This window comes from Pseudonaja textilis, chromosome 3, assembly GCF_049901715.1.
Source record: "Pseudonaja textilis isolate UNSWEBS1 chromosome 3, rPseTex1.2, whole genome shotgun sequence".
Lineage (NCBI taxonomy): Eukaryota > Metazoa > Chordata > Lepidosauria > Squamata > Elapidae > Pseudonaja > Pseudonaja textilis.
Window position 1 is genome coordinate 43,061,903 of NC_141992.1, and position 21,327 is coordinate 43,083,229.

The 21,327-nt window shown below is 35.7% G+C and overlaps 1 protein-coding gene across 1 annotated transcript; it reads left to right on the top strand.

The window, feature by feature from the left end:
• The first annotated feature begins 7,848 nt into the window (after positions 1-7,848).
• IL10 (interleukin 10) lies at positions 7,849-13,496 on the top strand. Its single transcript, XM_026715629.2, has 5 exons — positions 7,849-7,995; positions 8,852-8,914; positions 9,903-10,052; positions 12,063-12,128; positions 13,279-13,496. Exons 1-5 carry the CDS (start codon positions 7,849-7,851, stop codon positions 13,369-13,371), a joined length of 519 nt encoding a protein of 172 aa, XP_026571414.1. The 3' UTR covers positions 13,372-13,496.
• Positions 13,497-21,327: the final 7,831 nt, after the last annotated feature.

Consider the following 21,327-nt stretch of genomic DNA (forward strand, 5'->3'; position numbering starts at 1 on the left):
CAGGCCTTGACTAATAAATGGTGGGATCCTTACGAGTGCTCTTGAGGCAATATAATCCCAGATACAACTTTCCTAGTAAGCAAAAATTGATCTGTCATAACTATGAGCTTTTCATTAATGTGACATCATAGTATAAAGGGGTTTTTTTAGATTATCAAATATTTCCTGTGAATGGGAAAAAGTAATAGGAAATAATGACATGGTTAGCCAATTTTGTTGTTGCTTCTGACTTTTATTTTAAAGAAACTATGTTATGATCTAATATGCCTTTACCATAGTTTTTATTTCATGGACCTAAATAGCTAAACGCTGAAACTGAAGTGACTGTGTCATTATATGTCTGGGTGGGTGGGTGGGTGGGGGGATATCAAAGCAATACTTTAAAGCACAGAGGGGGAGAAATACCACTTCAGAGATAAGATGGAACACCTTATAATTTTCCTTGACATATTATTGTGTTCACAGAACTTCTTCCCCCAACATGCTACTGTTGTAATTTTTCCCATTTAGCCAAAAGCAATTATAAGCCATACTAGGTGTAATATTTTCTAGTGGCCTATTAGTCCTCCTGGATGTATATTTTTCTCTTTGGGGAAAAAGATCCTATGAACCTGAAAAAATAAATAAAAAAATCATTCTACAAGTCTACAAGGAAACAAGTAAGCATCTGAACCATCTGTATTACTGCTATTCTCAAACTGAAACCAATAACTCTGTACCAAGTCCATAAAAGTCTTTATTAGAGCTCTTCAGACACCTAATGCAGTCCAATTCATAGATCATCTAAGAAGTAGAGAAAATATATGAATTAAACAAAAGTACTTTAAAGGTAGTATAATATGTGTGTCCAAATAAAAAATTCTGTGGAAAGACCTTGCATATCAGAATGGGACAACTCACCACAGCTAGTTTACCATGGCCAACTCGCCATGGGACAACTCTCCATGGGACAATTTAACAATTCAACTATTTAAAATAAATAAAAAAATACTTTATTTTTTGTCATTTACATTTCATGTTATCCCTCCTTTTGCATCCTTTCTTTAATGATTCTATTACACCATTTCTTTAATATTAGTATAACTCTTGTCCCACAGTGAGTTAGCTGTGGCAACTTGTCTTGCAGCAAGTTGGCCATGGAAAGTTGGCCATGGTGAATTGTCATAGATCCCCTTGTGTATATCTCTAGGACAAAAAAAGGTAGAAAATAGTATGGAGAAAAGATTAAACATTATCCTTCTGACAGTCCCAACTGTTACCCGTTTTATTCTTGGAATTGTTCTTATTTTTTAAAAAGGACGTGATCCTTATCGTTGATCATACATATTTTGTCTAATTGTTCCTTATATACATTTCATATGGGTGAAAATATCTCTTTTTCGCTTTCAATAAAAATCTATGTATGGCATGAAGGAGTAGATGTTTGAGCTCATATCAATATTAAGCATCAGATTTTAGGAAAAAGAAACTTGAAAGTCACACATGACCTGCAGAAATATCTTTTTGCTTTCTTTTTCATAGATACTAAAAGCTCAACAATGGTTCTTTTCTTTAACCTAACCACAAAGCAGAAGAACACAAACAATAGAATATATGTTCCAAACTATGCATTTGATGGAGAGTGTTGAAAGAAATTATTCTGGTAATATTTTATGATGGTTTTGATCTTGACTATTCAGCTTGCATTAGATTCTTTAAGTTTCTAAGTTTCTGAAATACTTCAGTGATACAACCAACTTCAGATCCATCTTTTAAAACAGAAAAAGAACAAGAAACAAATATAATAATATAATAATATAATAATATTAATCATATTGTCAAAATTGCCATCAGGTAATTTAAAAAGACAGCTTTACTCAGAACAGTTTACATCCTGTGACAATACCCATAACACCATCAAACATCAACATCTGCCAATCCTAGATCCTTGGAGGGGACTCAATAGGTGGATAAAAATGTAAAATCCAATCTGAACATCTGACTGTGCAATGAACTATGTAATAATTCAATAGAAGATCACAAATCTCAACTTTGATGGGACATAAAATTAATTGGGGGGCATTGGTGTTAATAATACATGAAAATCAAAGAAAAAGGTTTTCTATCCTTCCTTCTCTTTGCAGCCTCCTATGATGCAATAATCTTCTCCAGAGTTGATGTTACCTCTTGAATATATGCACGAAGAAGTAAAGTCATGTGTACAAGGGGAAATTGTAAAAGAAATAAAAGATGATAACCACAAATTGGGTTTAGGCAGAGGTTTGGACCAGTCCAGGCAAACCGGTTGTTAACTTCTTGCGCAGTTCAGAGAACCAGCTACCACCCCACCCCTTCTAGTCACTCCTTGTCTCACCTCACCCACCTTGGCCGCTTGCCTAGAATCCCACCTGTGGCATAGCTGATGGTTCCCTCGTTTGCCTTGACCATGCGGCCCAGTCGATCTCTGCCTGGTCAGCCTTCTTTGCTCCTCACCCTGCTACCTCCCATGCAAGATGATAAGATAGCAGGCAACTACTTCCGGCCTTTGTTGAGCTGGCCATGACTCAGTCACTCAGGGAGCAACCTGCTCTCTGCCCTGAGACACTGGACGGCCACCGCCACCGCTGCTGCCTTCTTCTCATTGCCTGCTTGCAGGCAAACAATGGATGCTGCAGATACAGGGCAATTTCCTACATACTATTCCAAGCCCCTTCCCCCCGGCAGAATATAGCAACTGCCTACTGAGCCTTCCTGGCACATGCTGGCAAAAGGAGGCTAGGAGGAAAAAAAGAGATGGGCCAATGGAAATCCCCCATTTTCCACCTCCATTGGGCTGCCTGCAATGCGCTGAATCAGGATGGGGAGGTGTGGGGGGAAGCAAAAAGCCAGCTCTGGTCTGTACTCACCAGCACGACAGCAGATCTCTCTTTCAGCTTGCCTGGTTCAGGCAGCAGGAGCTTGAGGGGTAGATTGTGTGCCATGAAGTCCATCTGCTGAGTGTCCATGCTCCCCACATTGCCCATGGCAACAGCCCTTTCTCAAGGAAGGGGAATGGGGGAGAGCGGTCCACTTCTCTGTCCGGGTTTCTCCTGCCAGATTTCAAGCTCCAAACTGTTCCTGCTCGCTGGCTCTGGCTGCAGCCAACCATCCAGACCCCAGAGTCTACCAGTGGCTTGTTAAGGCATGCAATATGGGAACCTGGGAGCTTCGTGGCCTATGATATATTGCCAACTTAATTTCATAGAAGAACCAACTACAAACTCCTCTTCTCCCTGACAGGCTCTTCGTATCACTCCATTGTTATTCATTCCTCATTCTCTAGAAACTCTTTCATCAATGGGAAGAGGCAGCTATACATAGGAATAAGATAACTGGAATGGTGAAAGCCACAGGTTAGAAAATGCAGTTGTCAATTCAGAAATTTAATCAATTAAAAATAACAATAAGGAAGGGTGGTGGACAAAGACTGCAATGTTGTGCAGATGCATTCTTTCTACAATGATATGGAGATATATATGTAGTTGATCAAATCACATCATGCCTTTCTTCTAGGCCTCACCTTCCATGAAGGCTTGAGCAAAATAACCCTCCAATGCTGCTTTGTAAAATTTTATTAAATTCCTTAGCATTCCACTAAGCTTTCTTCACAGCCTATTCAACTGTTTCGCAACGGCAGAGAAAGCTGCAGAATGATACAGAGCACTTCAACTAGGTGAATCAAACCCAACTTGCACAGGCTTGTATTCTAATTACTCAAGGTATTTTTAAGAGATCATAAAGAAAATTTGGGGTTTTTTTGTGGGTGTTCTTCCAAAAATGCAGTTTTTTTCCTTGTTCACGTGTTTATGATTGTATATGTCATGCTGTACCAAAATGAAGTTAGTGGAAATGTCCACATTTCTTTTAATAAGAAAGCATTTTCTTTAATGAGAAGATGAATAAGCATGCATGTATGAGTGAATGCCCTTTTAATATTTCCAGCCTACTGCTACTTCTTTATGTCATGTCATTTAAATCTGAAAGGAAACCCTCTCATCATGCTTTTTCAGCATTCGTAGTGAGGTGGAGGAACAGCAACAATATTTTTCAACACTACACAACACTAAAGGAAGTTTACAATTGCTTTAAAAGAAGTTATAAGGAAGTTTGAGGCAGTCTGAGAATGCGGTAGTAAGACAGACATGGGAAGACAGATTAGAACATGTACTAAAATCTGTCTTTTAAGAGGCTACTGGGCAAAAGAGAGAATAGAAAATCAACATCAATGTACTTTATTTGCCCGTTACCTACCAAACTTTTTTAAATCAAGGGCATTCAAGTGGAGGGACTAAGATGGCAAACAATTACAGGTACTGTACATGAAGTGATTCTTCAGATGATGCAAGTACATAATCGCAGTGTTTAGGGGGAGATAACATAATCCTTTACACGTATTCATTCTGATGCTATCACAGTTTGTTAAGATGCTGCTAGGGCAATAAGTTTTCCTTCACCTTTTTAGGAACCATGGCAGCAAAGTGATGCCAATGCCAAGATATTCAGCCTGTCTTTTCCCCATTTGATGTTGTGTTTTACAAGGAAATTTCATATATGTGTCTGTGTATATGTATGTTTGTGTCTCTGTGTATGTCTCACACACACACAAGGACACACACATATTATGTACACACACATACACACCAGAGGTGGTATTCAGCAGGTTCTGACCAGTTCTGGAGAACCGGTAGCGGAAATTTTGAGTAATTTGGAGAACCGGCAAATACCACCTCTCACTGGAGATTTTACAGTATCCTTCCCCTGCCACACCCATCAAGCCATGCCCACAGAACCAGTAGTAAAAAAATTGAATCCCACCACTGATACACACACACACACACACAGGGAATACAGGGTAGTCCTTGACTTACAGCTATTCATTTAGTGACCATTCAAATTTATAATGGCACTAAAAAGAAGTGACTTATGACCATTTTTCACACTTATGGTCATTGTAGCATCCCCAGGGTCATGTGATAAAAATTCAGATGCTTGGCAATCGGTTCATATTTATGGCAGTGGAAGTGACTTGAGACCATGTGATCCCCCTTTGCAACTTTCTGACAAGCAAAGTCAATGGGCAAGTCAATTTACTTAACAACACTATTACCAACTTAACAACTGCAGTGATTCATTTAACAACTGTGACAAAAGAGGTCATAAAATGGGGCAAAACACATAATAACTATATTTATGTAATATGCATATGTTGTATGTACATGTGTGTGTGTATGTATATGTGTATGTGTATAGGTAATACTCGACCTGATCACTAAAGTACTTAATTGCTAAAGTACTTGCCCAAAATAAAAAAATGCTGGAGATCTGTTGCTGCTCGATATGCTATATAGCATGGAAGGATCTAATTTTAATGCTACACACACATATACATACACACACACATTTTGTACACAGGTGATAAACATAGTGAGCATAGCAATCATTTTTTGTTAGTTTCTCACCAACATTAGCTGAAATTGTCCACCTCTATTTTAGGGCTTGATATCAAATATATAGAAACCAAAAATGGGCCTTGATTGACTTCCAATTTAGTAAATTTGGGGGCTTTTTTGAAATGAATAATTTAGGAATTAGATCTACTGCAAAGCTGTTTGTGATTACTCCATTGAGAGATGGATAAAAAAGATAAAATGGCGGCTGCAACTATTTGATCAACAAACCCCTACATATGCATAGTATGTTACATGCACATAAAAAGTCAAAACTTCAGCCAAGAAGTCTTTGATGTTGTCTTAATCTATTTAACCTCCCCTACAGAAGCCCCTGCCTTTACATAAGCAGATAAGTGGGCATAAGGTTTATGTGGTACTAACACTATTGTCCTCTCCAGAACTCTTTCTCACATGTTATTGTCCTTTCTTTTTAGAAAGGACATCTGCTGACTTCAAATAATACATATAAACTGTCCATGTGATATAACATGACACAGGCAATTATCTAAATAAAGATTCCTATTTCCAAAATTTACCCCAAAATGTGTTGGATATCTAGCTCACTTAGTTCAATTAAAATTAGTTATAGAACCATATTATTTATATCACCCAGGACCACAAAATCATAAGATTACAAAGAGAAACATCTGACTAAAAAGGTAAGTCTTAATTGTTTGTTATTATTTCATGATTATATTAAATTAAAGTATCAATCTGAATTACAAGATTCTTTCCAAGAATTGGCTTTTGATATTCTTTTTTACAGGATTCTAGTAAAGGGTTGCTTATTTCTTTGTCATTCTACAGCCCTAAAAGCAAGAAGATTGTTTTTCAACTGAAAAAAGAACAACAAAAAGTTATTTCAGTTTGAGATGGAAGTTATTATGTTTCCCCTCTAAGGGAAATAATGAACCAATATAATAAAACCTTATTCTCGATTATACAGAAAAAAAACATCAAGTCTGGAGAAGGTGAAAGAGTATTTACATATAACACTGATCATGAAATTAACAGCTCAACAAAAAGGAAGCCATCAATAAGCCAATCACAGAGAAGAAGAAAAGAAACAATACAGAAAATGAATTTGAAGAGCCACTTTTTTTTCTGAAACATAAGACTTTTAAAGGAATCTTGATGAAATCATTAACACAGAACAATGAATGAGATACAGTGTCAAAAATATCAGGAGGATTATATTGCTTTCATTTGCAAAGAGGGAAGCATCGAATTCATCATACAAGCTTATCTCTGTATTGAATGTAGATTATAATCATTTTATGGCTATGCTTACAAAGTGGTTGAATGACTTCTTAACTTATTGAATACAACCTGATCAGGCTGCATTTGTTCTGAAGAGATATCAGAGAGAGAGCATCAAATATATTTTGAATGCAATGCATAATATAAACAATAGAAAAAAAACAAAAAAAATGGGTCTCCACATGGAGACACAGCATTTACAATAAACAAAAAGCCAAGAAAAGGGTAAAATTGTTTTTATCACAAAAGTTAATTACGATGAAAAGGACATTTATTGGTAGAACCATTGGCAAGGAAGATATAGCAAGAGAAAAAAATTCAGAAATCAAATTGACAAATCAAAAGCTAAATTATCTAAAATAGAAACTATTCAGCAGGTCTTAGCAAGATGACCATAGGACAAATCCAATATAAGTATATATTTCCCCTGTTTAGGGAAGGTGTTTGACAAGGTAGTGGCACTGCAACTTCAGAGGATCCTGGATGAAACAAGTCTAAAGATCTCAACTTTTATAGACTTGATGCTTAGGTGTTTCAAAGCCCACAAAAGTCACCCATATGCAATCAATTGCTTTATGATTAACCTATTTTATTCAAATAAAACTTTGTTTACATTTAAATATATTTGGGGATTTTATGTTGTTTGGGAAAATATTGGCTTTTTCTCAAAAATACAGCCTGAGATTGATTTGCTTACCACTACTGGTAGGTTAGTAAGGGGAAAATAATTCAGTTAGGTTTGTAGAGATTTGTTAGCAGAGAATTTTCTCATTTCAATGACATTTACCTAAAGTAATCATAACACAACGGAAAGTGTATTTCCATCTAAGCAAAGATAGCACAAGCATTACCACACATTTACAAGAAGCAAAATTTGTGTTCTTTTTTTAAAGGGGAGGAAGGTGGGAAAGTTCTACTCCAATAAGCACTTTTAAAGGGAGCGGGGAAGGCTCAAAAATTTATGATGGGAAAAAGATGACATTTGAGGTCTGAGTACCATTTATGTTGACGAAATGAGGAAGGAAATTAATCCTGCTTTGAGATATAAATCAGGGACCAATCAAGGTGATGGCAATCTAACTTTCAAAATCCAGTGGGTCTAGGAACAGCCAGAAGAGAGATGAACTCATTGATAGCACACGTGCTGCTTCTGCTGGTGCTCAAGAATGCACATTCCCAGTTCATAGACTGTGGACACTTTTCAGACAATCTTCCCCTTAGACTCCGAGAGCTAAGAACCACATTTAACAAGATCAAGGATTATTTTGTGAGTATATTTATCTTTTGTTTTTCTAGCTCTTTTCATTGAGAAATTTAGGAAGTGTAAAGGGCTGGGCTTCTTTGTATAACAGTACAAAGCAACAGATGGTTATGTTTTTTGTTGCTAACTACAAGTAAGAAGTAGTTTGGCACATAATTCATCAAGAGCTTTTTATGCAAGCCCCAAGGAAGAAAATGACAAATGAATTTTCTGGTATGTTTAATTCTTTTCATAATAAATAAATATGCTTAGTATAATTGCCTCTCAGATAAAATTACTACAATGACTAATAATATATATTTGAGGATTTGAATTGTTTATTGAAAGGATTGGAATAATATTCATAGTTTAATGTTACATTAATACAAAAGTCTGAAAAACATTTGCCTTTGAAAATTAACTTTCTGTATAGAAATATATTCTTCAGATGTGCATAATAAACCCTAACCCTAACCTTAAATAATAATATTGAATATTATATTGGTATTTTTGAAGGTAAGAGCTTTTGAAAGTAATTGAAATGTATTATATATCCAAAAACAAATTTTGAGCATCTTATGTTAAATATATATCTTGCAAGTTTAGCTACTATGCACAAAAAGATGCAGTTTTAAGCATTCTTAGAGGAAAACAAAGACATGAAAGATTGAAAATAGTGTACTGTGCTAACCCAAGATTTTTAACAAAATTATTGAATAAGCCATATTATGCAATTTGATGATTCATAAACCATGGCTTATAAATCATAAAATAGATAAAGAAAAGACTTGGTTGTTAGGTGATAGTAGCACATTCTTTCTAAATTAAATTTAAGTTCAGATTTTCTTCAATTAATGTTTTCTTTCATTACTTACTTTTATAGCAAGATAGAGATTCTGAGCTGGACACCATGTTATTAAAACAGGATCTGCTAGAAGATTTCAAGGTGAGATTTTAGTTGCCTTCACCAGATTACTTAGAAAAAAGTGTAGTATAATCTGGGATCATGGAACAGTATTCTTGGCAGGCCTAAGTCCCTTTAGGGTACCTATCAAATATCATAATGGAGGATTTTATATGAATCTGTAATGAAGTGAATTGAAAAAACTAAATAACATGCATATTGTCTTATTTATTTATTTGTTTGTTTACTTATTTATTTATGCCCAAGTCCTAAATATATAGCCTTATTGGTCGTAAACTTCAATTCCCTATTTCCTTTTTCACTTACTTATAGTACATGGGAGAAATCATACATTTATAAACTACTTTAGAAAAGTCAGAATTCGTTCTACAGATGTCTGATAAACAAGGCTGAATAACATATCCAGATAAACAGATGATATATTGATACTCCATATGTTTTATTTATTTCATAAATGATAATATTTGAAAGGAGGAAAGGTCAAGTTTGATTTGTACATTCTTGTTCCTTAAAATCAGAAAAAGGATTGCTGCTTTAAACAATTTGTTCTTAGAAGGTTCAAACAATGGAGATCACAGAAAGATTTTCTGATGGATTATAAAATGTGTTATAATTAAAATTTAAAAATAATGTTATATTTATTGAGATATATTAAGAGTTGATTTTGCACCCAATAATGATGGAAATTTAATACACAAATAATAATAAATTACCTGGGGGTTTCCTCAATCTGCTGTGTGGAGGTGTTGCTAAAATTGTTGCTCCCCTTTCACAAATCACATGCGAACTTTTTTTCTTGGTATCAGTTTCCAGTTCTGATTTATCAAGTGGCATTTAAAAAAACCCTGCTTAAATATAACTTTGATATTTTCACTTGATCCTCTCCTCCCATGGATTAGAGTCAAAGGATAGAGCAATATGTTTTATTTCTAGACTAGAATAGAGTTAACAGGATATATGCAATTTCATTTTCATCTCTTACCATTATTGTCCTCTCGAATTCTTTCAGAGTTATTTGGGCTGCCAGTCAGTGGGAGAAATGATTCATTTTTATTTGGAAGATGTCTTACCCAAAGTATCTACAGACAATCCAGTAAAGCAGGATGTAGACTTCCTTGGAAATATGTTGCTAGATCTGAGACAACTAATCAAGCGCTGTGTAAGTATTTGTGGTTTCTTTTCTTGGCCACTCATTGTGTGGCTTGCTATGTCTGCTTTCAAGGGAAAATACTTGTATAGCTAGAATAAACTATGTTTCATTGTTTGGTTGCAGTTTTTTATACCATGTCTTCAAACATTTGCTCTCGTTTCTAAATCAAAGGTAACAGTGCAGAAATTTGGTGACACTGGGATTATGATAAATGTTTGGAAAGACCACTTCTTCATGTAGAAATGATGCACTTTAGATCATTTTTTAAAAAATCAGCCCAGATCAATCCACATTTTGTGCCAAGAAAAGCTAAATTAGAGAAATGCCAAAGTTATGTACCTAATTCACATTTGTGGATAAACTGTTTGAAGCAATTTAAGTAAAAAAATACTAGGAAGTTTTTGATATTTTAGTGGCACTAATCACACAGCTCACTTTAAAAACATTAACTTTTCTCAGTGCATCCTTCTTGTGCCTAGCAACTCTTTCTGCACAATGTTCTAGGCTACACAAACCACGCTTGGCTATAGCTATTAAGGGGGAAAAGGAATGAAGCTGCTTTTAATGTTTCTTGTTTAAATCAGTAGAGACATAAAGCAAAGAAAGTAAATAAAGTCTGTGTGAAATAGTAGCCATTTCATCATCTGTGAGAATCTGTGGATTATATAGTCTATATTAAGAACTGATATCTCCGTTAAGTAACTATATGTAAAATTCTTACCTAAAAGCAGCTGCTTCTACAGATTGTAAATGCAGAACTATAACTGATGGAAGTATTAGAATTGTTTTATTACACTCTCCTCCCTGCTGTGTCATCAGGTCACAGAATGACTCAGAATGCAAATACAATTCTGTAAAGGAAGCCTTTGCTTAGCAGAATAGATGAGAAACACTTCTTTCTAGTCTTCAGTTGAGGACAAGGCATATTCATCAGCTTACACGTGACAATAAGTCATTTCTAAGAACACAATGTTACAAATACCCATGTACTCTCTGAGCTTAGCTGTTTTAGATATTTCATTACCTGATTAGGAAATAACCAAGCTTGGAAAGTATCAAGGACTCCACAGTTCCACCCTGAGCCACAGTACATATATTCTCTTCTATTGGGCCAATGGCCCTGCTGGAACACATGAAGATCAGGATTTTGTTTCTCACAATGGCCAATGGATTATCTTTCGGTTGCTCAAAGATAAAAGCACCTTCCACACTGTAATGCAATCAAGAAATACATGTTCCTTGATGGGAGAGATAGAATCTTCCTTTGTTAAACTATCTCTGATTTTAGGGTCTTGAATTGGTTGATTTGGGCTGTGGGCTATTTATTTGTGAAATAAAAATATTTCAAAGTGTAGAACATGTAATTAGTCCTTAATCAGGTTTCATTCTTATTTCTGCTTCCCAGCAATGCCCAGGGAAACTAGCCCCAATTATGCAGCAAGATGATTGGTTCAGACAGTGGAATTAGGCAGAAATTTATGTTACTTATTATTTATATTACTGTGTTCAACTAAAACTTTATTATACTTAAAAGTGAAAAGATATTCTTTACATTTAAAGGAGAAAAATAAAAAGGATGCGATTGTAAAAGTAGATAAAATAGTGAAATACTTTTTATTACTTTATTAAGTTATAGTATAACTATGCTATGCTATGCTATGCTATGCTATACTACTATAGTATATTATTACTATAACCTCTAGGTATTAGAGGATATAAAGTGCAATTATTAATACATGAAAAAGGAATGCATATATTTCCATGTTAAATAGTTGTGCATAGCTGATTACATTTAAATTCTGGAGTTTTACATATAACCTCAGCATCAAAGGGGGTATCTCTCCTTGTTCATGGAACATAGTTGAGCACCACAATGTATATATGAAATATCCATTCATTATATATTTGTGTTCAAAGCGGCTACATTCACCTGTACATCTTCCTTGCTCAATTGAGGCATGTAGCTATGTCCTTTAGAGGTTTCAGAAGTGTTTATATTCACATGTTTCCTTCTCACAGCATAGGTTTTTCATCTGTGAAAGGAAGAATAAAACAGTAAAGGCTGTCAAAGATACGTATGAAAAGGTAAATTCCTGAATTATATTATTTAACTTGCCTTATGAATCTCTGCAGCTCTAAGAAAACTTGTCCCTATCTTTGAGAATCTTTGTGTACATGTAAAAGCAAAAGAAAGCATGTTTGACCCAAGTTTTGCATGAGTAGTCATCCTTTATGTGAATCCTTCAGATTTTATGATAAATGAAAATCTCTCTCTCTCTCACACACACACACACACCCACACACACAACCAAATCATGATAGTGGTTTCAGAATTAAAACATAAATAGAATAGTCCAAAGAAAAATTTCAAAGCATTCAACAGAATGTTCAGTTTATAAAGAATGCAGCTAAAAAACGTTCTCCAAACCAATTCACAACCTACTTTCAAATGCAAATATTCCAAGTATAATAACAACAATGAACATTTTTACAATATTTATTAAATTTATAGACCACCATAATCAGATCAACTCCCAACTGTTTAAAATTATAAAAACACATACAATATAAATTAAAACAATAGTTAACAAAGTGTCATAAAAAGGGGAAACCACAATTATAACCCTAGCAGATCCCCAACTTCAAAACAACAACAATTAGATCTCAAAAAGCCTATGAAACATTCCATCTTCACAGATTTATGAAATGATTGAAGGATAAAGGCTGAACAAAGCTCTATTGGGGTGGACTGTTTCACAAGGGGAAACTAGAGACAACATTGCTCCCAAGACCATATTCCTTTTACTTCCATTATCTGGGCAATAGTGGTGGGATTCAATTTTTTGTACTACCAGTTCTGTGGGCGTGGCTTGGTGGGCGTGGCAGGGGAGGGATACTGTAAAATCTCCAGCCAGAGGTGGTATTTGCCGGTTTTCTGAACTACTCAAAATTTCCACTACTCATTCTCCAGAACTGGTCAGAACCTGCTGAATACCACTTCTGCTGGGCTACCATAATCATTCTTACCCAGAACAAAAATATGGAGTGCATCAGTGCAACATGTAGGAGGTGTTCTTGAAGTTATCCGGGAGCCAATATTTGTAAGACTTTAAAGATTAAAAGTATTACATATATTGAATAGTATCCAGAAAGCTAACCAAAGCAACTCTTACAACTCCTATTATACTAATAGTATTATTAGTAATAATATTGTAATTATTTTCTTTCTCATCAGCTGCAAGACAAAGGGATCTACAAAGCAATAGGAGAATTTGATATTTTTGTTGACTACATTGAACAATATCTTATCATGAAAATGAAAAACTGAATGTTTTTCATAGCTGGGAAACTTACCTGATAAATGAAAAATGGAGATCTATTTTTTTGCAAACAGTGTTCTGGAAAAATCAGCAAAAATGTATGATAGTGTTAAATTTTTAACTTAAAATGTATTTATTAATTCATATACCTCAGTTTTATAAGTGTTTTACGTGTTTTAGACAATAAATATTAAATTATTTATTGACTGATATGTTTACAAAGAATATTAGTTGTTTTTTCTTATAGCTAGGATGTTTAAAGTTATATTGTTCTTAAAAAATGGAAATAACTGTTATTTTCTTATACTTTAACTCAACATTTTCATTTAAATCTCAGCTCTGTGATCTACAGCTTAGAAAAAAATCTATAGCTTTAAACATGAATTCTTTGTCAGATTACTTTTAAAAAAAATGGATATGCTGGCTTGTCCATAGGATTGTATCCAACAGTGTCTTTCCCTGCTGGAAGATTTGTGTTAGTAGAGGAGTGTCAAACTCGATTTCAATGAGGGCCGCAGTAGGGTTGTGTTTGACTTTGGGGGGTTGGGGGCAAGGCCAGGGTGCGCATGGCCAGCTTGATATTACTCATGTCGAGGGCGCCTGTGGAGGCCTGAGTGCTCTGCAAGCAAAAACGGGCTCCCAAGCTCTGATTTTTGCTGTGACAGCCTCCTGCAGCCTTCTGCCAGTGATAATGGAGCTTGGGGATGCATCTGTGGCCCCCAAACACCATTTTGGCTGGCAGGAGGCTGTTGCGATCAAAAATGGAGCCTGGAAGAACTGTGTGCGGCCCTCCTGAGCTCCATTTTCACTGACAGAGGCACTGCGGGCTAGACCTTTGCTGTTTCCAGCATGGCCCTGTGGGCCAGATTTAAGCACCCTGTGGATTGGATCCAGCCTGCAGGCCTTGAGTTTGACACCCTTGTGTTAGTAGAATGAAGAAAAGGATTATTTACTCCCATATTTGCAATTCTCACCCTCTCAGTTGTGACCCAGAGTTTTGACATACTTGTTTCAATACAGATGATCCTGTTTAATGACAACTCATTCAGTGACCAGTCACTTTTATGATGGTGCTAAACAAGTGGTACTTATGACTGATCACTGAAGTTTCAAGTGTTGCAGCATCCCCATGGCCCCTATGATTGCCATCTGGGTGTTCAATGAACAGCTTGAAATTATGTCATAGAGTCCTATGGTCATGTGATCTTCATTCATGACCTTCTTTGTTGGCTTCCAAGAAGTAAGTCAATGGGGAAGCTGGCAGAAGGTCTTACATGGTAACCACATGACATTGTGCTTAACATTGCAGGATTTGCTTAACTGGAAGTGTGTTCGCTACATGGCGATTTAATATGCTTTACAACCACATTGCTTAACAATGGAAATTCTAGTCCAAATTTTTGTAATTAACCAAGAACTACCTGTACATAAACTACTTTGGATATAAACTGTGGTGTTACTTTTTCACAAATAGAAATGTTTGTTAATTTAAACTATAGTTCTCTGGATAATACTAAGGAATGTGAAACTGGGGAGATATCTTACAATAGACCAAAAAGACTGTCAGCTCTTACCTCATATGACAACACAATTTTGCTGCTTCTTTGATTTTTGAGAGTGCATTGTGTCACTGCTATCATTGTGATCTGCTTTGCAAACTCTTCTATACCTATCCTTATTCAATGAATTTTAAATTCTACTTACAAATTTATTCTCTCAGGCATAAGATATGAGCCATGCATGAACTTAAAATTCATTATGTTAAAATTTAGGATCTCCAGCTAGCTCATGATAAAATTACACATGCAGGTTAGCAGACTTTAATGAATAGATGGTTATAGAAAAGATTATTCCTCCAATATCAGAACAATAGCTCATCATATATTTTGTGTTTCTGAAGGACCTTGATTGCTGTAATTTGGTAATCAACAGCTTTCTAGCTCTTTTTTGAGGGAAAAAAAATCAAAAATGTATCCCACATCTTAATAATTCCTTGGTCTTAAATTAGTCGTGTAAACAGATCATTAAACGTCTTTTTTCCCCTAAAATAATTATCTATTACCCATGGCTAAAAGGAAATGTGCACATTTTTGCTTATATTCAAAACATTCTGAAGTGATGAATAGAGAGAAATTGCCACAGCCCCTGGCTCCTACTGATAGTACCCTTGATCTTCTATGGTGCAACTGAGAAGAATGAAATTATTTTTTTAATATTTTTATTAATATAGATAAAAAAGTTCAAAATCCATATATACAGTGTGCTGTCTAGTTACATTTCTTTGAAGGAATATTCATCATAATAATAGTATTCTCTAATGGTAGTTTCATAATAACAGTGCTTTTCCCTCATAACATTAATACATATTAATGTAACATTAACATTTAGTAATGTTAATCAAAATTAATCACAATTAATAACTTACAATAAACAACCCTGATAGTGAGATTAATCTTTCTCTTATAAACTTCAAGATTGTAGCTCCTGTTTCTCTTATTCAACCAACGATAGAACAGATCCCATACCTCAGAATATTCAGTGTCTTCCTTTTCTTTAATTTCATATGTTAGTTTATTCAGTTCTGCACATTCTAAATTTTTTGTTATTATTTTTGAGATACATTTTTCTTGCTAAATAACCTGTGATCTCTGAAATGGTATATAAACAATGCACACTTTGTATATTATAACACAGAAGATACAAATTCGTATCTCGAGTAGATGAATCTTTGATTATTTTCGTCATTTTTAAAAATAAAATTGCATTTCTCTTATTTCTTTGCCTACTGTGGTATTTATCAGCTTCATTACGGGATGTTTCCAGGATAAAATAGAGAAATCAAGAAAGAACTTTTTTTTAATCAATATTTTTAAAAATTATCGATTTGGGGGATTTAACATACAGGAAAGTTTCAATTTCTTAAAATGTCCTGATAGTAAGAACAATTTGATAGTAAAACCAATGATCAGAAAAATTACTAGATGTGACCCCATAGAAATTATATTTGTCTGGTATACTTTAGATTGGATTTCTCCATTGAGCAAAATATGGGACTACATCAATTGTTCTCAAGCTGACCCAATCATCCCCTTTCCCCAATCTCAAATAATGTCATTGCCCCCACAGAATTTTTAAATCAAAGACTTTGTTGTTTTACACATTCCAGCAGCAGCCATGTTAAGAAACAGGAGGACAGGAGAGGAGAAAAGACATTATCATAGTACCAGAATGGCTGATTCTTGTTGAGTTAATCAATTATAGAAAAGTGCATCTCTCTGTCTGAAAAAGACTGATCTTCTTTTACCATATTTCTAGTGATTTATGATTCATCTCAAAAGAAAACAAACTTCCCTAGAACATTTCACTATTGGGAAGTAGACAGTGCACAGAAATGTTGTGTTTATTTTTTTGAAAGTTGGGTTATTCTTTCCTTAGTCAACCTCCTTTGTGTTTGAAAAAAACCTAATCATTGACACTGGGGAGCTTTACAATATCCCCATCTTAAGAGAGATGGCATGATTAAAGTTAACAGGAAAATTGATTATACTGTACACCCTACAATTCATAAAAGAAAGGAAGTCAAAGACCACAATATAGTGTGAGCATCAGAAGGGAGGATGTAACTGTATGATGATCATAATCAAAATCCAAAATTGCATAACTCAAGGTTTGTGATTGTGAACCATGAATCATTTCATATAATTTGCCAGAGTTTGTGTTATTTATAGGATAAAATCCAGGCCCCAAAGCCACAGCTGAAGCAGACACATTTTTCTCTGAAAATATATGTAGCCTTTTCTGTTACGTTAAATAGACACAAATTTCTAAATTTCCCCAGAAGGAATAAAGACAGTAGTAAGTAATAAGAATCATTTGAGAAAAAGAACACTGCATAAGAATTTATAAACATTTCACATGACCTATTTTTTTCCAGAGTATAATCATTTTATTTCAACACCATTCATATTTATTTGTGAGAAATTTGATTTTATAAAAATATCCAAAAATCTTATATATAAAGCCAAATTATTCGTGGATCTCCTGATTCGGGTTTAGGAACAGACATGCACATTAGCTGTAAGATCGCATGGATTTTCTTTCATCCTGCTGAATTCACCACTGCAAAATATTTTTGTTATTATTAGTAGTAATCTAGCAATGTACTCCTTTTCCCTTCTAGGGAATCCAAAAGAAAAAAAAATAATGAGAACAATCTTCAGTTTAAAAACTAGGTGATAATAAAACCATCATTAAAATAATATAATAAAATCAGTAAACATATATAGATAGGTTAGTGGTCCTTAACCTTTCTCCACAGACCAGTGATGTCAGCAGAGATGAGGACAGTGGGGCCATGGAGAGATGGTTTCACACACGTAACCTAGATTGCACACATGCACAAATGAAGCATTGCACGCTTGCCTACTACTTGTGTGGCCCAGTTTCCAATACACCATGGACCGGTACTAGTTCAGGGGTGTGTGTGTGTGTGTGTGTGTGTGTGTGTGTGTGTATACAATATAATTATACACAATATAATTGACATGACTGCTCACTGTGAAGAGAGGAGGACTGTTGGTTTCCTACTAAGTGAGTGAAAGCTAATTCAGATAATCTAGAATGTAGAAAAAAATGTACAAACATGTATGATCATGTAACCTGTTTCTAGCCCAGGGGTCTCCAAACTTGGCAACTTTAAGACTTGTGGACTTCAACTTCCAGAATTCCTCACCCAGCTATGTTCTAGTATTGCAAATTTTTGCCAACAACAGTCCCTTTGCTGTGGAGTAATTTCGGAGGTTGCCTCTATGTTAGAGGCACCTTCAAGTCTTCAAGACATTTGTGGCTCCCCAAAAGTGTTAGCTGCCCTTCCTAAACTAGTTACTTTGCTGAAATGTTAATGTGGTAGTTAATGTAACAGACATTTGACAGTTGAAAAATTACATAAGGAATAGGCCCTTTTTAAAATGTATTTACTACTATCTGACTTAGCAATGTAATGACAAAGATGTGCGTTTGGACCATGTTCAATATTTTTAATGTAATTTTTGTTTTTGTGTTTGCTTAATAAAGAAAATGTTTAAAAATTTAAAAAAAATAGCAGACTTAAAAAAAAACAATTAACTAATTATTATGGCTCCTTTGAATCAGTGTGACTCTCTGGTGACTGCCTGGACAAGTCCTCGCAATTTTCTTGGCAAGATTTCAAAAATGGTTTTCCATTGGTTTTCCAAGGGGCTGAGAGAGGTTGACTGGCCCAAGGTCACCCAGCTGGCTTTGTCCCTAAAATGGGACTAGAGCTCACATTCTCCCAGTTTCCAGCCTGATGCCTTAACCACGACACCAGGCAGGATCCCTAATTATCATTAATTTTAATTAAATTATAAAAAATTAGAAAAACTTTTAACTGTGCCTTCTTGCAGTTGTACAGCTCTTTTCACTTCTCCAAACTGTGCACTCTTATTATATGCGGTTGTCTGGGAAATTGTTGAGATGTAGGGAGAGTTTATGCCTCATTCAACCATATTTCTACCCATCATGTTTCATTTGTTTGCATTTATTTGCATACTGCAAATATTATTAGGAATTGGCTATCAAATCTCTGCAGTAGCATTACAGCTGCATGAAATAAAAATAATAGTACTTCCCTACACCCCCAAGATTTGTTAACAAGTATGTTAAATGAAAAGAAAGCTGGGTGGGTCAGCAGGCTGGCTGGTTTGGAGGTTGTTTGAGGGGGTACTTCATTTGTTGGAACTTTGATTGAGTGACCTTTTGAAGAAAAACTATGGAGCAAGGTAACATTCCACTTCTAATTGTCAGAGTGGAGCAGTCACAACACTTCACTTTGCTAATACAGTAACAGAATGTCCTGTACATGAACATAGACTTCTGTTAGTAAAATGTAATGGCTGATCAAAATAAGATTACCTTCTACATTTCTGCAAGGTGAAGCTACTCACTTGAATGACAAAGCACTTCCTTGAGATGGATTGCAAGCAGATTACCCAGCTATTCCACTGAAGCTTTGATCCCACATGCTTTCAACAGCTATGGAAATGTAATTAAATATTTTACCGCCCACTTCATTGACCAAAGTTGCCTATAAGATTCAGGAAATACGTTTACGGAAGGGAGTACAAAAGGAATCTGGATGAAAAGCAGCAATGTATTTAGATTTATAATAAGCATTTTTAAAAAGTTCTATTCCTCTTTTTTAAGAAAAGGGAAGGTCTGACTCTGATTTTAACTGCTGAAAAAGTTTGCTGACAGTTTTGATAAAGCAGTTCTTCAATTTCTATGATATCCTAGAAATCTTCCTCTTAATTTTCAAACTGGAAGTTCAATCAAAATTCAGTTGGAATAGACCTTGGAGGTCTTCTAGTCCAATTCCCTGCTCAAGCAGGGAGGGTCAAATTTTATTTCCTTGAGGGCCGGATCAGGGTTGTGTTTGGCCTCGGTGGAGGAGGTGGAGTGGGTGTGGCCAGGGTGGGCATGGCCAGCTCAATGTCTCTTGTGTCAGGGGTACATGTGGTGTCCTGAGTGCTCTGCCACACATGGCCCTCCCAAGCTCCATTTTCACTGGCCGAGGCACCACAGGCCAGTCCTTCACTGTTTCCAGAGTGGCCTTGCAGGCCAGATCTAAGCACCCCATGAGCCAGATCCAGGCACCCGGCCTTGAGTTTGACACCCCTGCCCTATACCATTTCAGTGGCTGCCCAGTCTCTTCTTAAAAACCTCCAATGATGAAGCACCTGCAACTTCAGAAGGCAAGGTATTCCACTGGTTAACTGTTCTCACTATTAGGAAATTTCTCCTTAATTCCAGGTTACTTCTCTTCTTGATCACAGCATAGAGGAAGTTAATGGGTGCCGTGAAAACTATACTAGAAAAGCATATTGTGCTTTGACTTTAAACTTTCTTTTCTGCAGAGTTCTCTTTACAAAGCAGAACTCAGGAACAAAATGGTTTATATGAAACATAGAATCATATGGCTTGAAGGGACCTCAGAGGTCTTCTCAGGGCAGGAGCCTTATAACATCCCAAATTGTTGTCCAGTCTATTTTTGAAACCTCCAGTGATGGAGCACCCAGAAATCCAGGAGGCAAGCTATTCCACTGATTAATTGCTCTTCCTGTCAGAAAATTTATCCTTACTTCTAGGTTGGATCTCAGTTTAACAAGCTTCCATCCATTACTTCTTGTCCTTCCCTCAAGTCACCTAAAGAATAAATCAATCCCCTCTTCTTTGTGATAAGCCTTCAAGTACTGGAAAACAGCTATCATGTCACCCTAATCCTTCTCTTCAACTGGTTAGATGGATCTAGCATCCTCAACTATTTGTCATATGATTTTGTTTCCAGGCCCTTTGTTGCTCTTCTCTACACACTTTCCAGGGTCTCAACATCCTTTTGGTGACAGAACTGGATACACTATTCCAACGGTGGTCTCACATGCAGGATGAAAAGCAGTTCTATCACTTCTCATTTTCTTGATGCTATCCCTCTGTTGATACAGCTTTGTGCTGCACTGTTTTTTATTTTACACTACTGGCTCATAAGTGTGGTCCACTAAATCACATAGATCCCTTTCACAAGCATTATTACTCTTGAGCCATGTAACGTATATTCTATAACTACTCATTTGGTTTTTCCTGTGCAGGACCTTACTTTCCTCACAACTGAACTGTATATCAAGGTTCCAACTGACAAACCCAACCAAGCCAACAATTTGAGTTGAACAGATCTCTAAGCATAACTTTATTGAGTACATCATTTTGGCATGTGTGAAGCAAAACCATCTCTAACTAGTTCCTGTAGTTTTCACCCAAATAATAAGTGAATTCTTTCCTCCTCTCCTTCGACCAGGTCACATTGTCCAATTAAGTGTTCTAATGTCACAATGGCAACTCCTTCAGGGCCTTGCCAAACAACTGTGAGATGACCTTGGTTCCCACAGGATGGT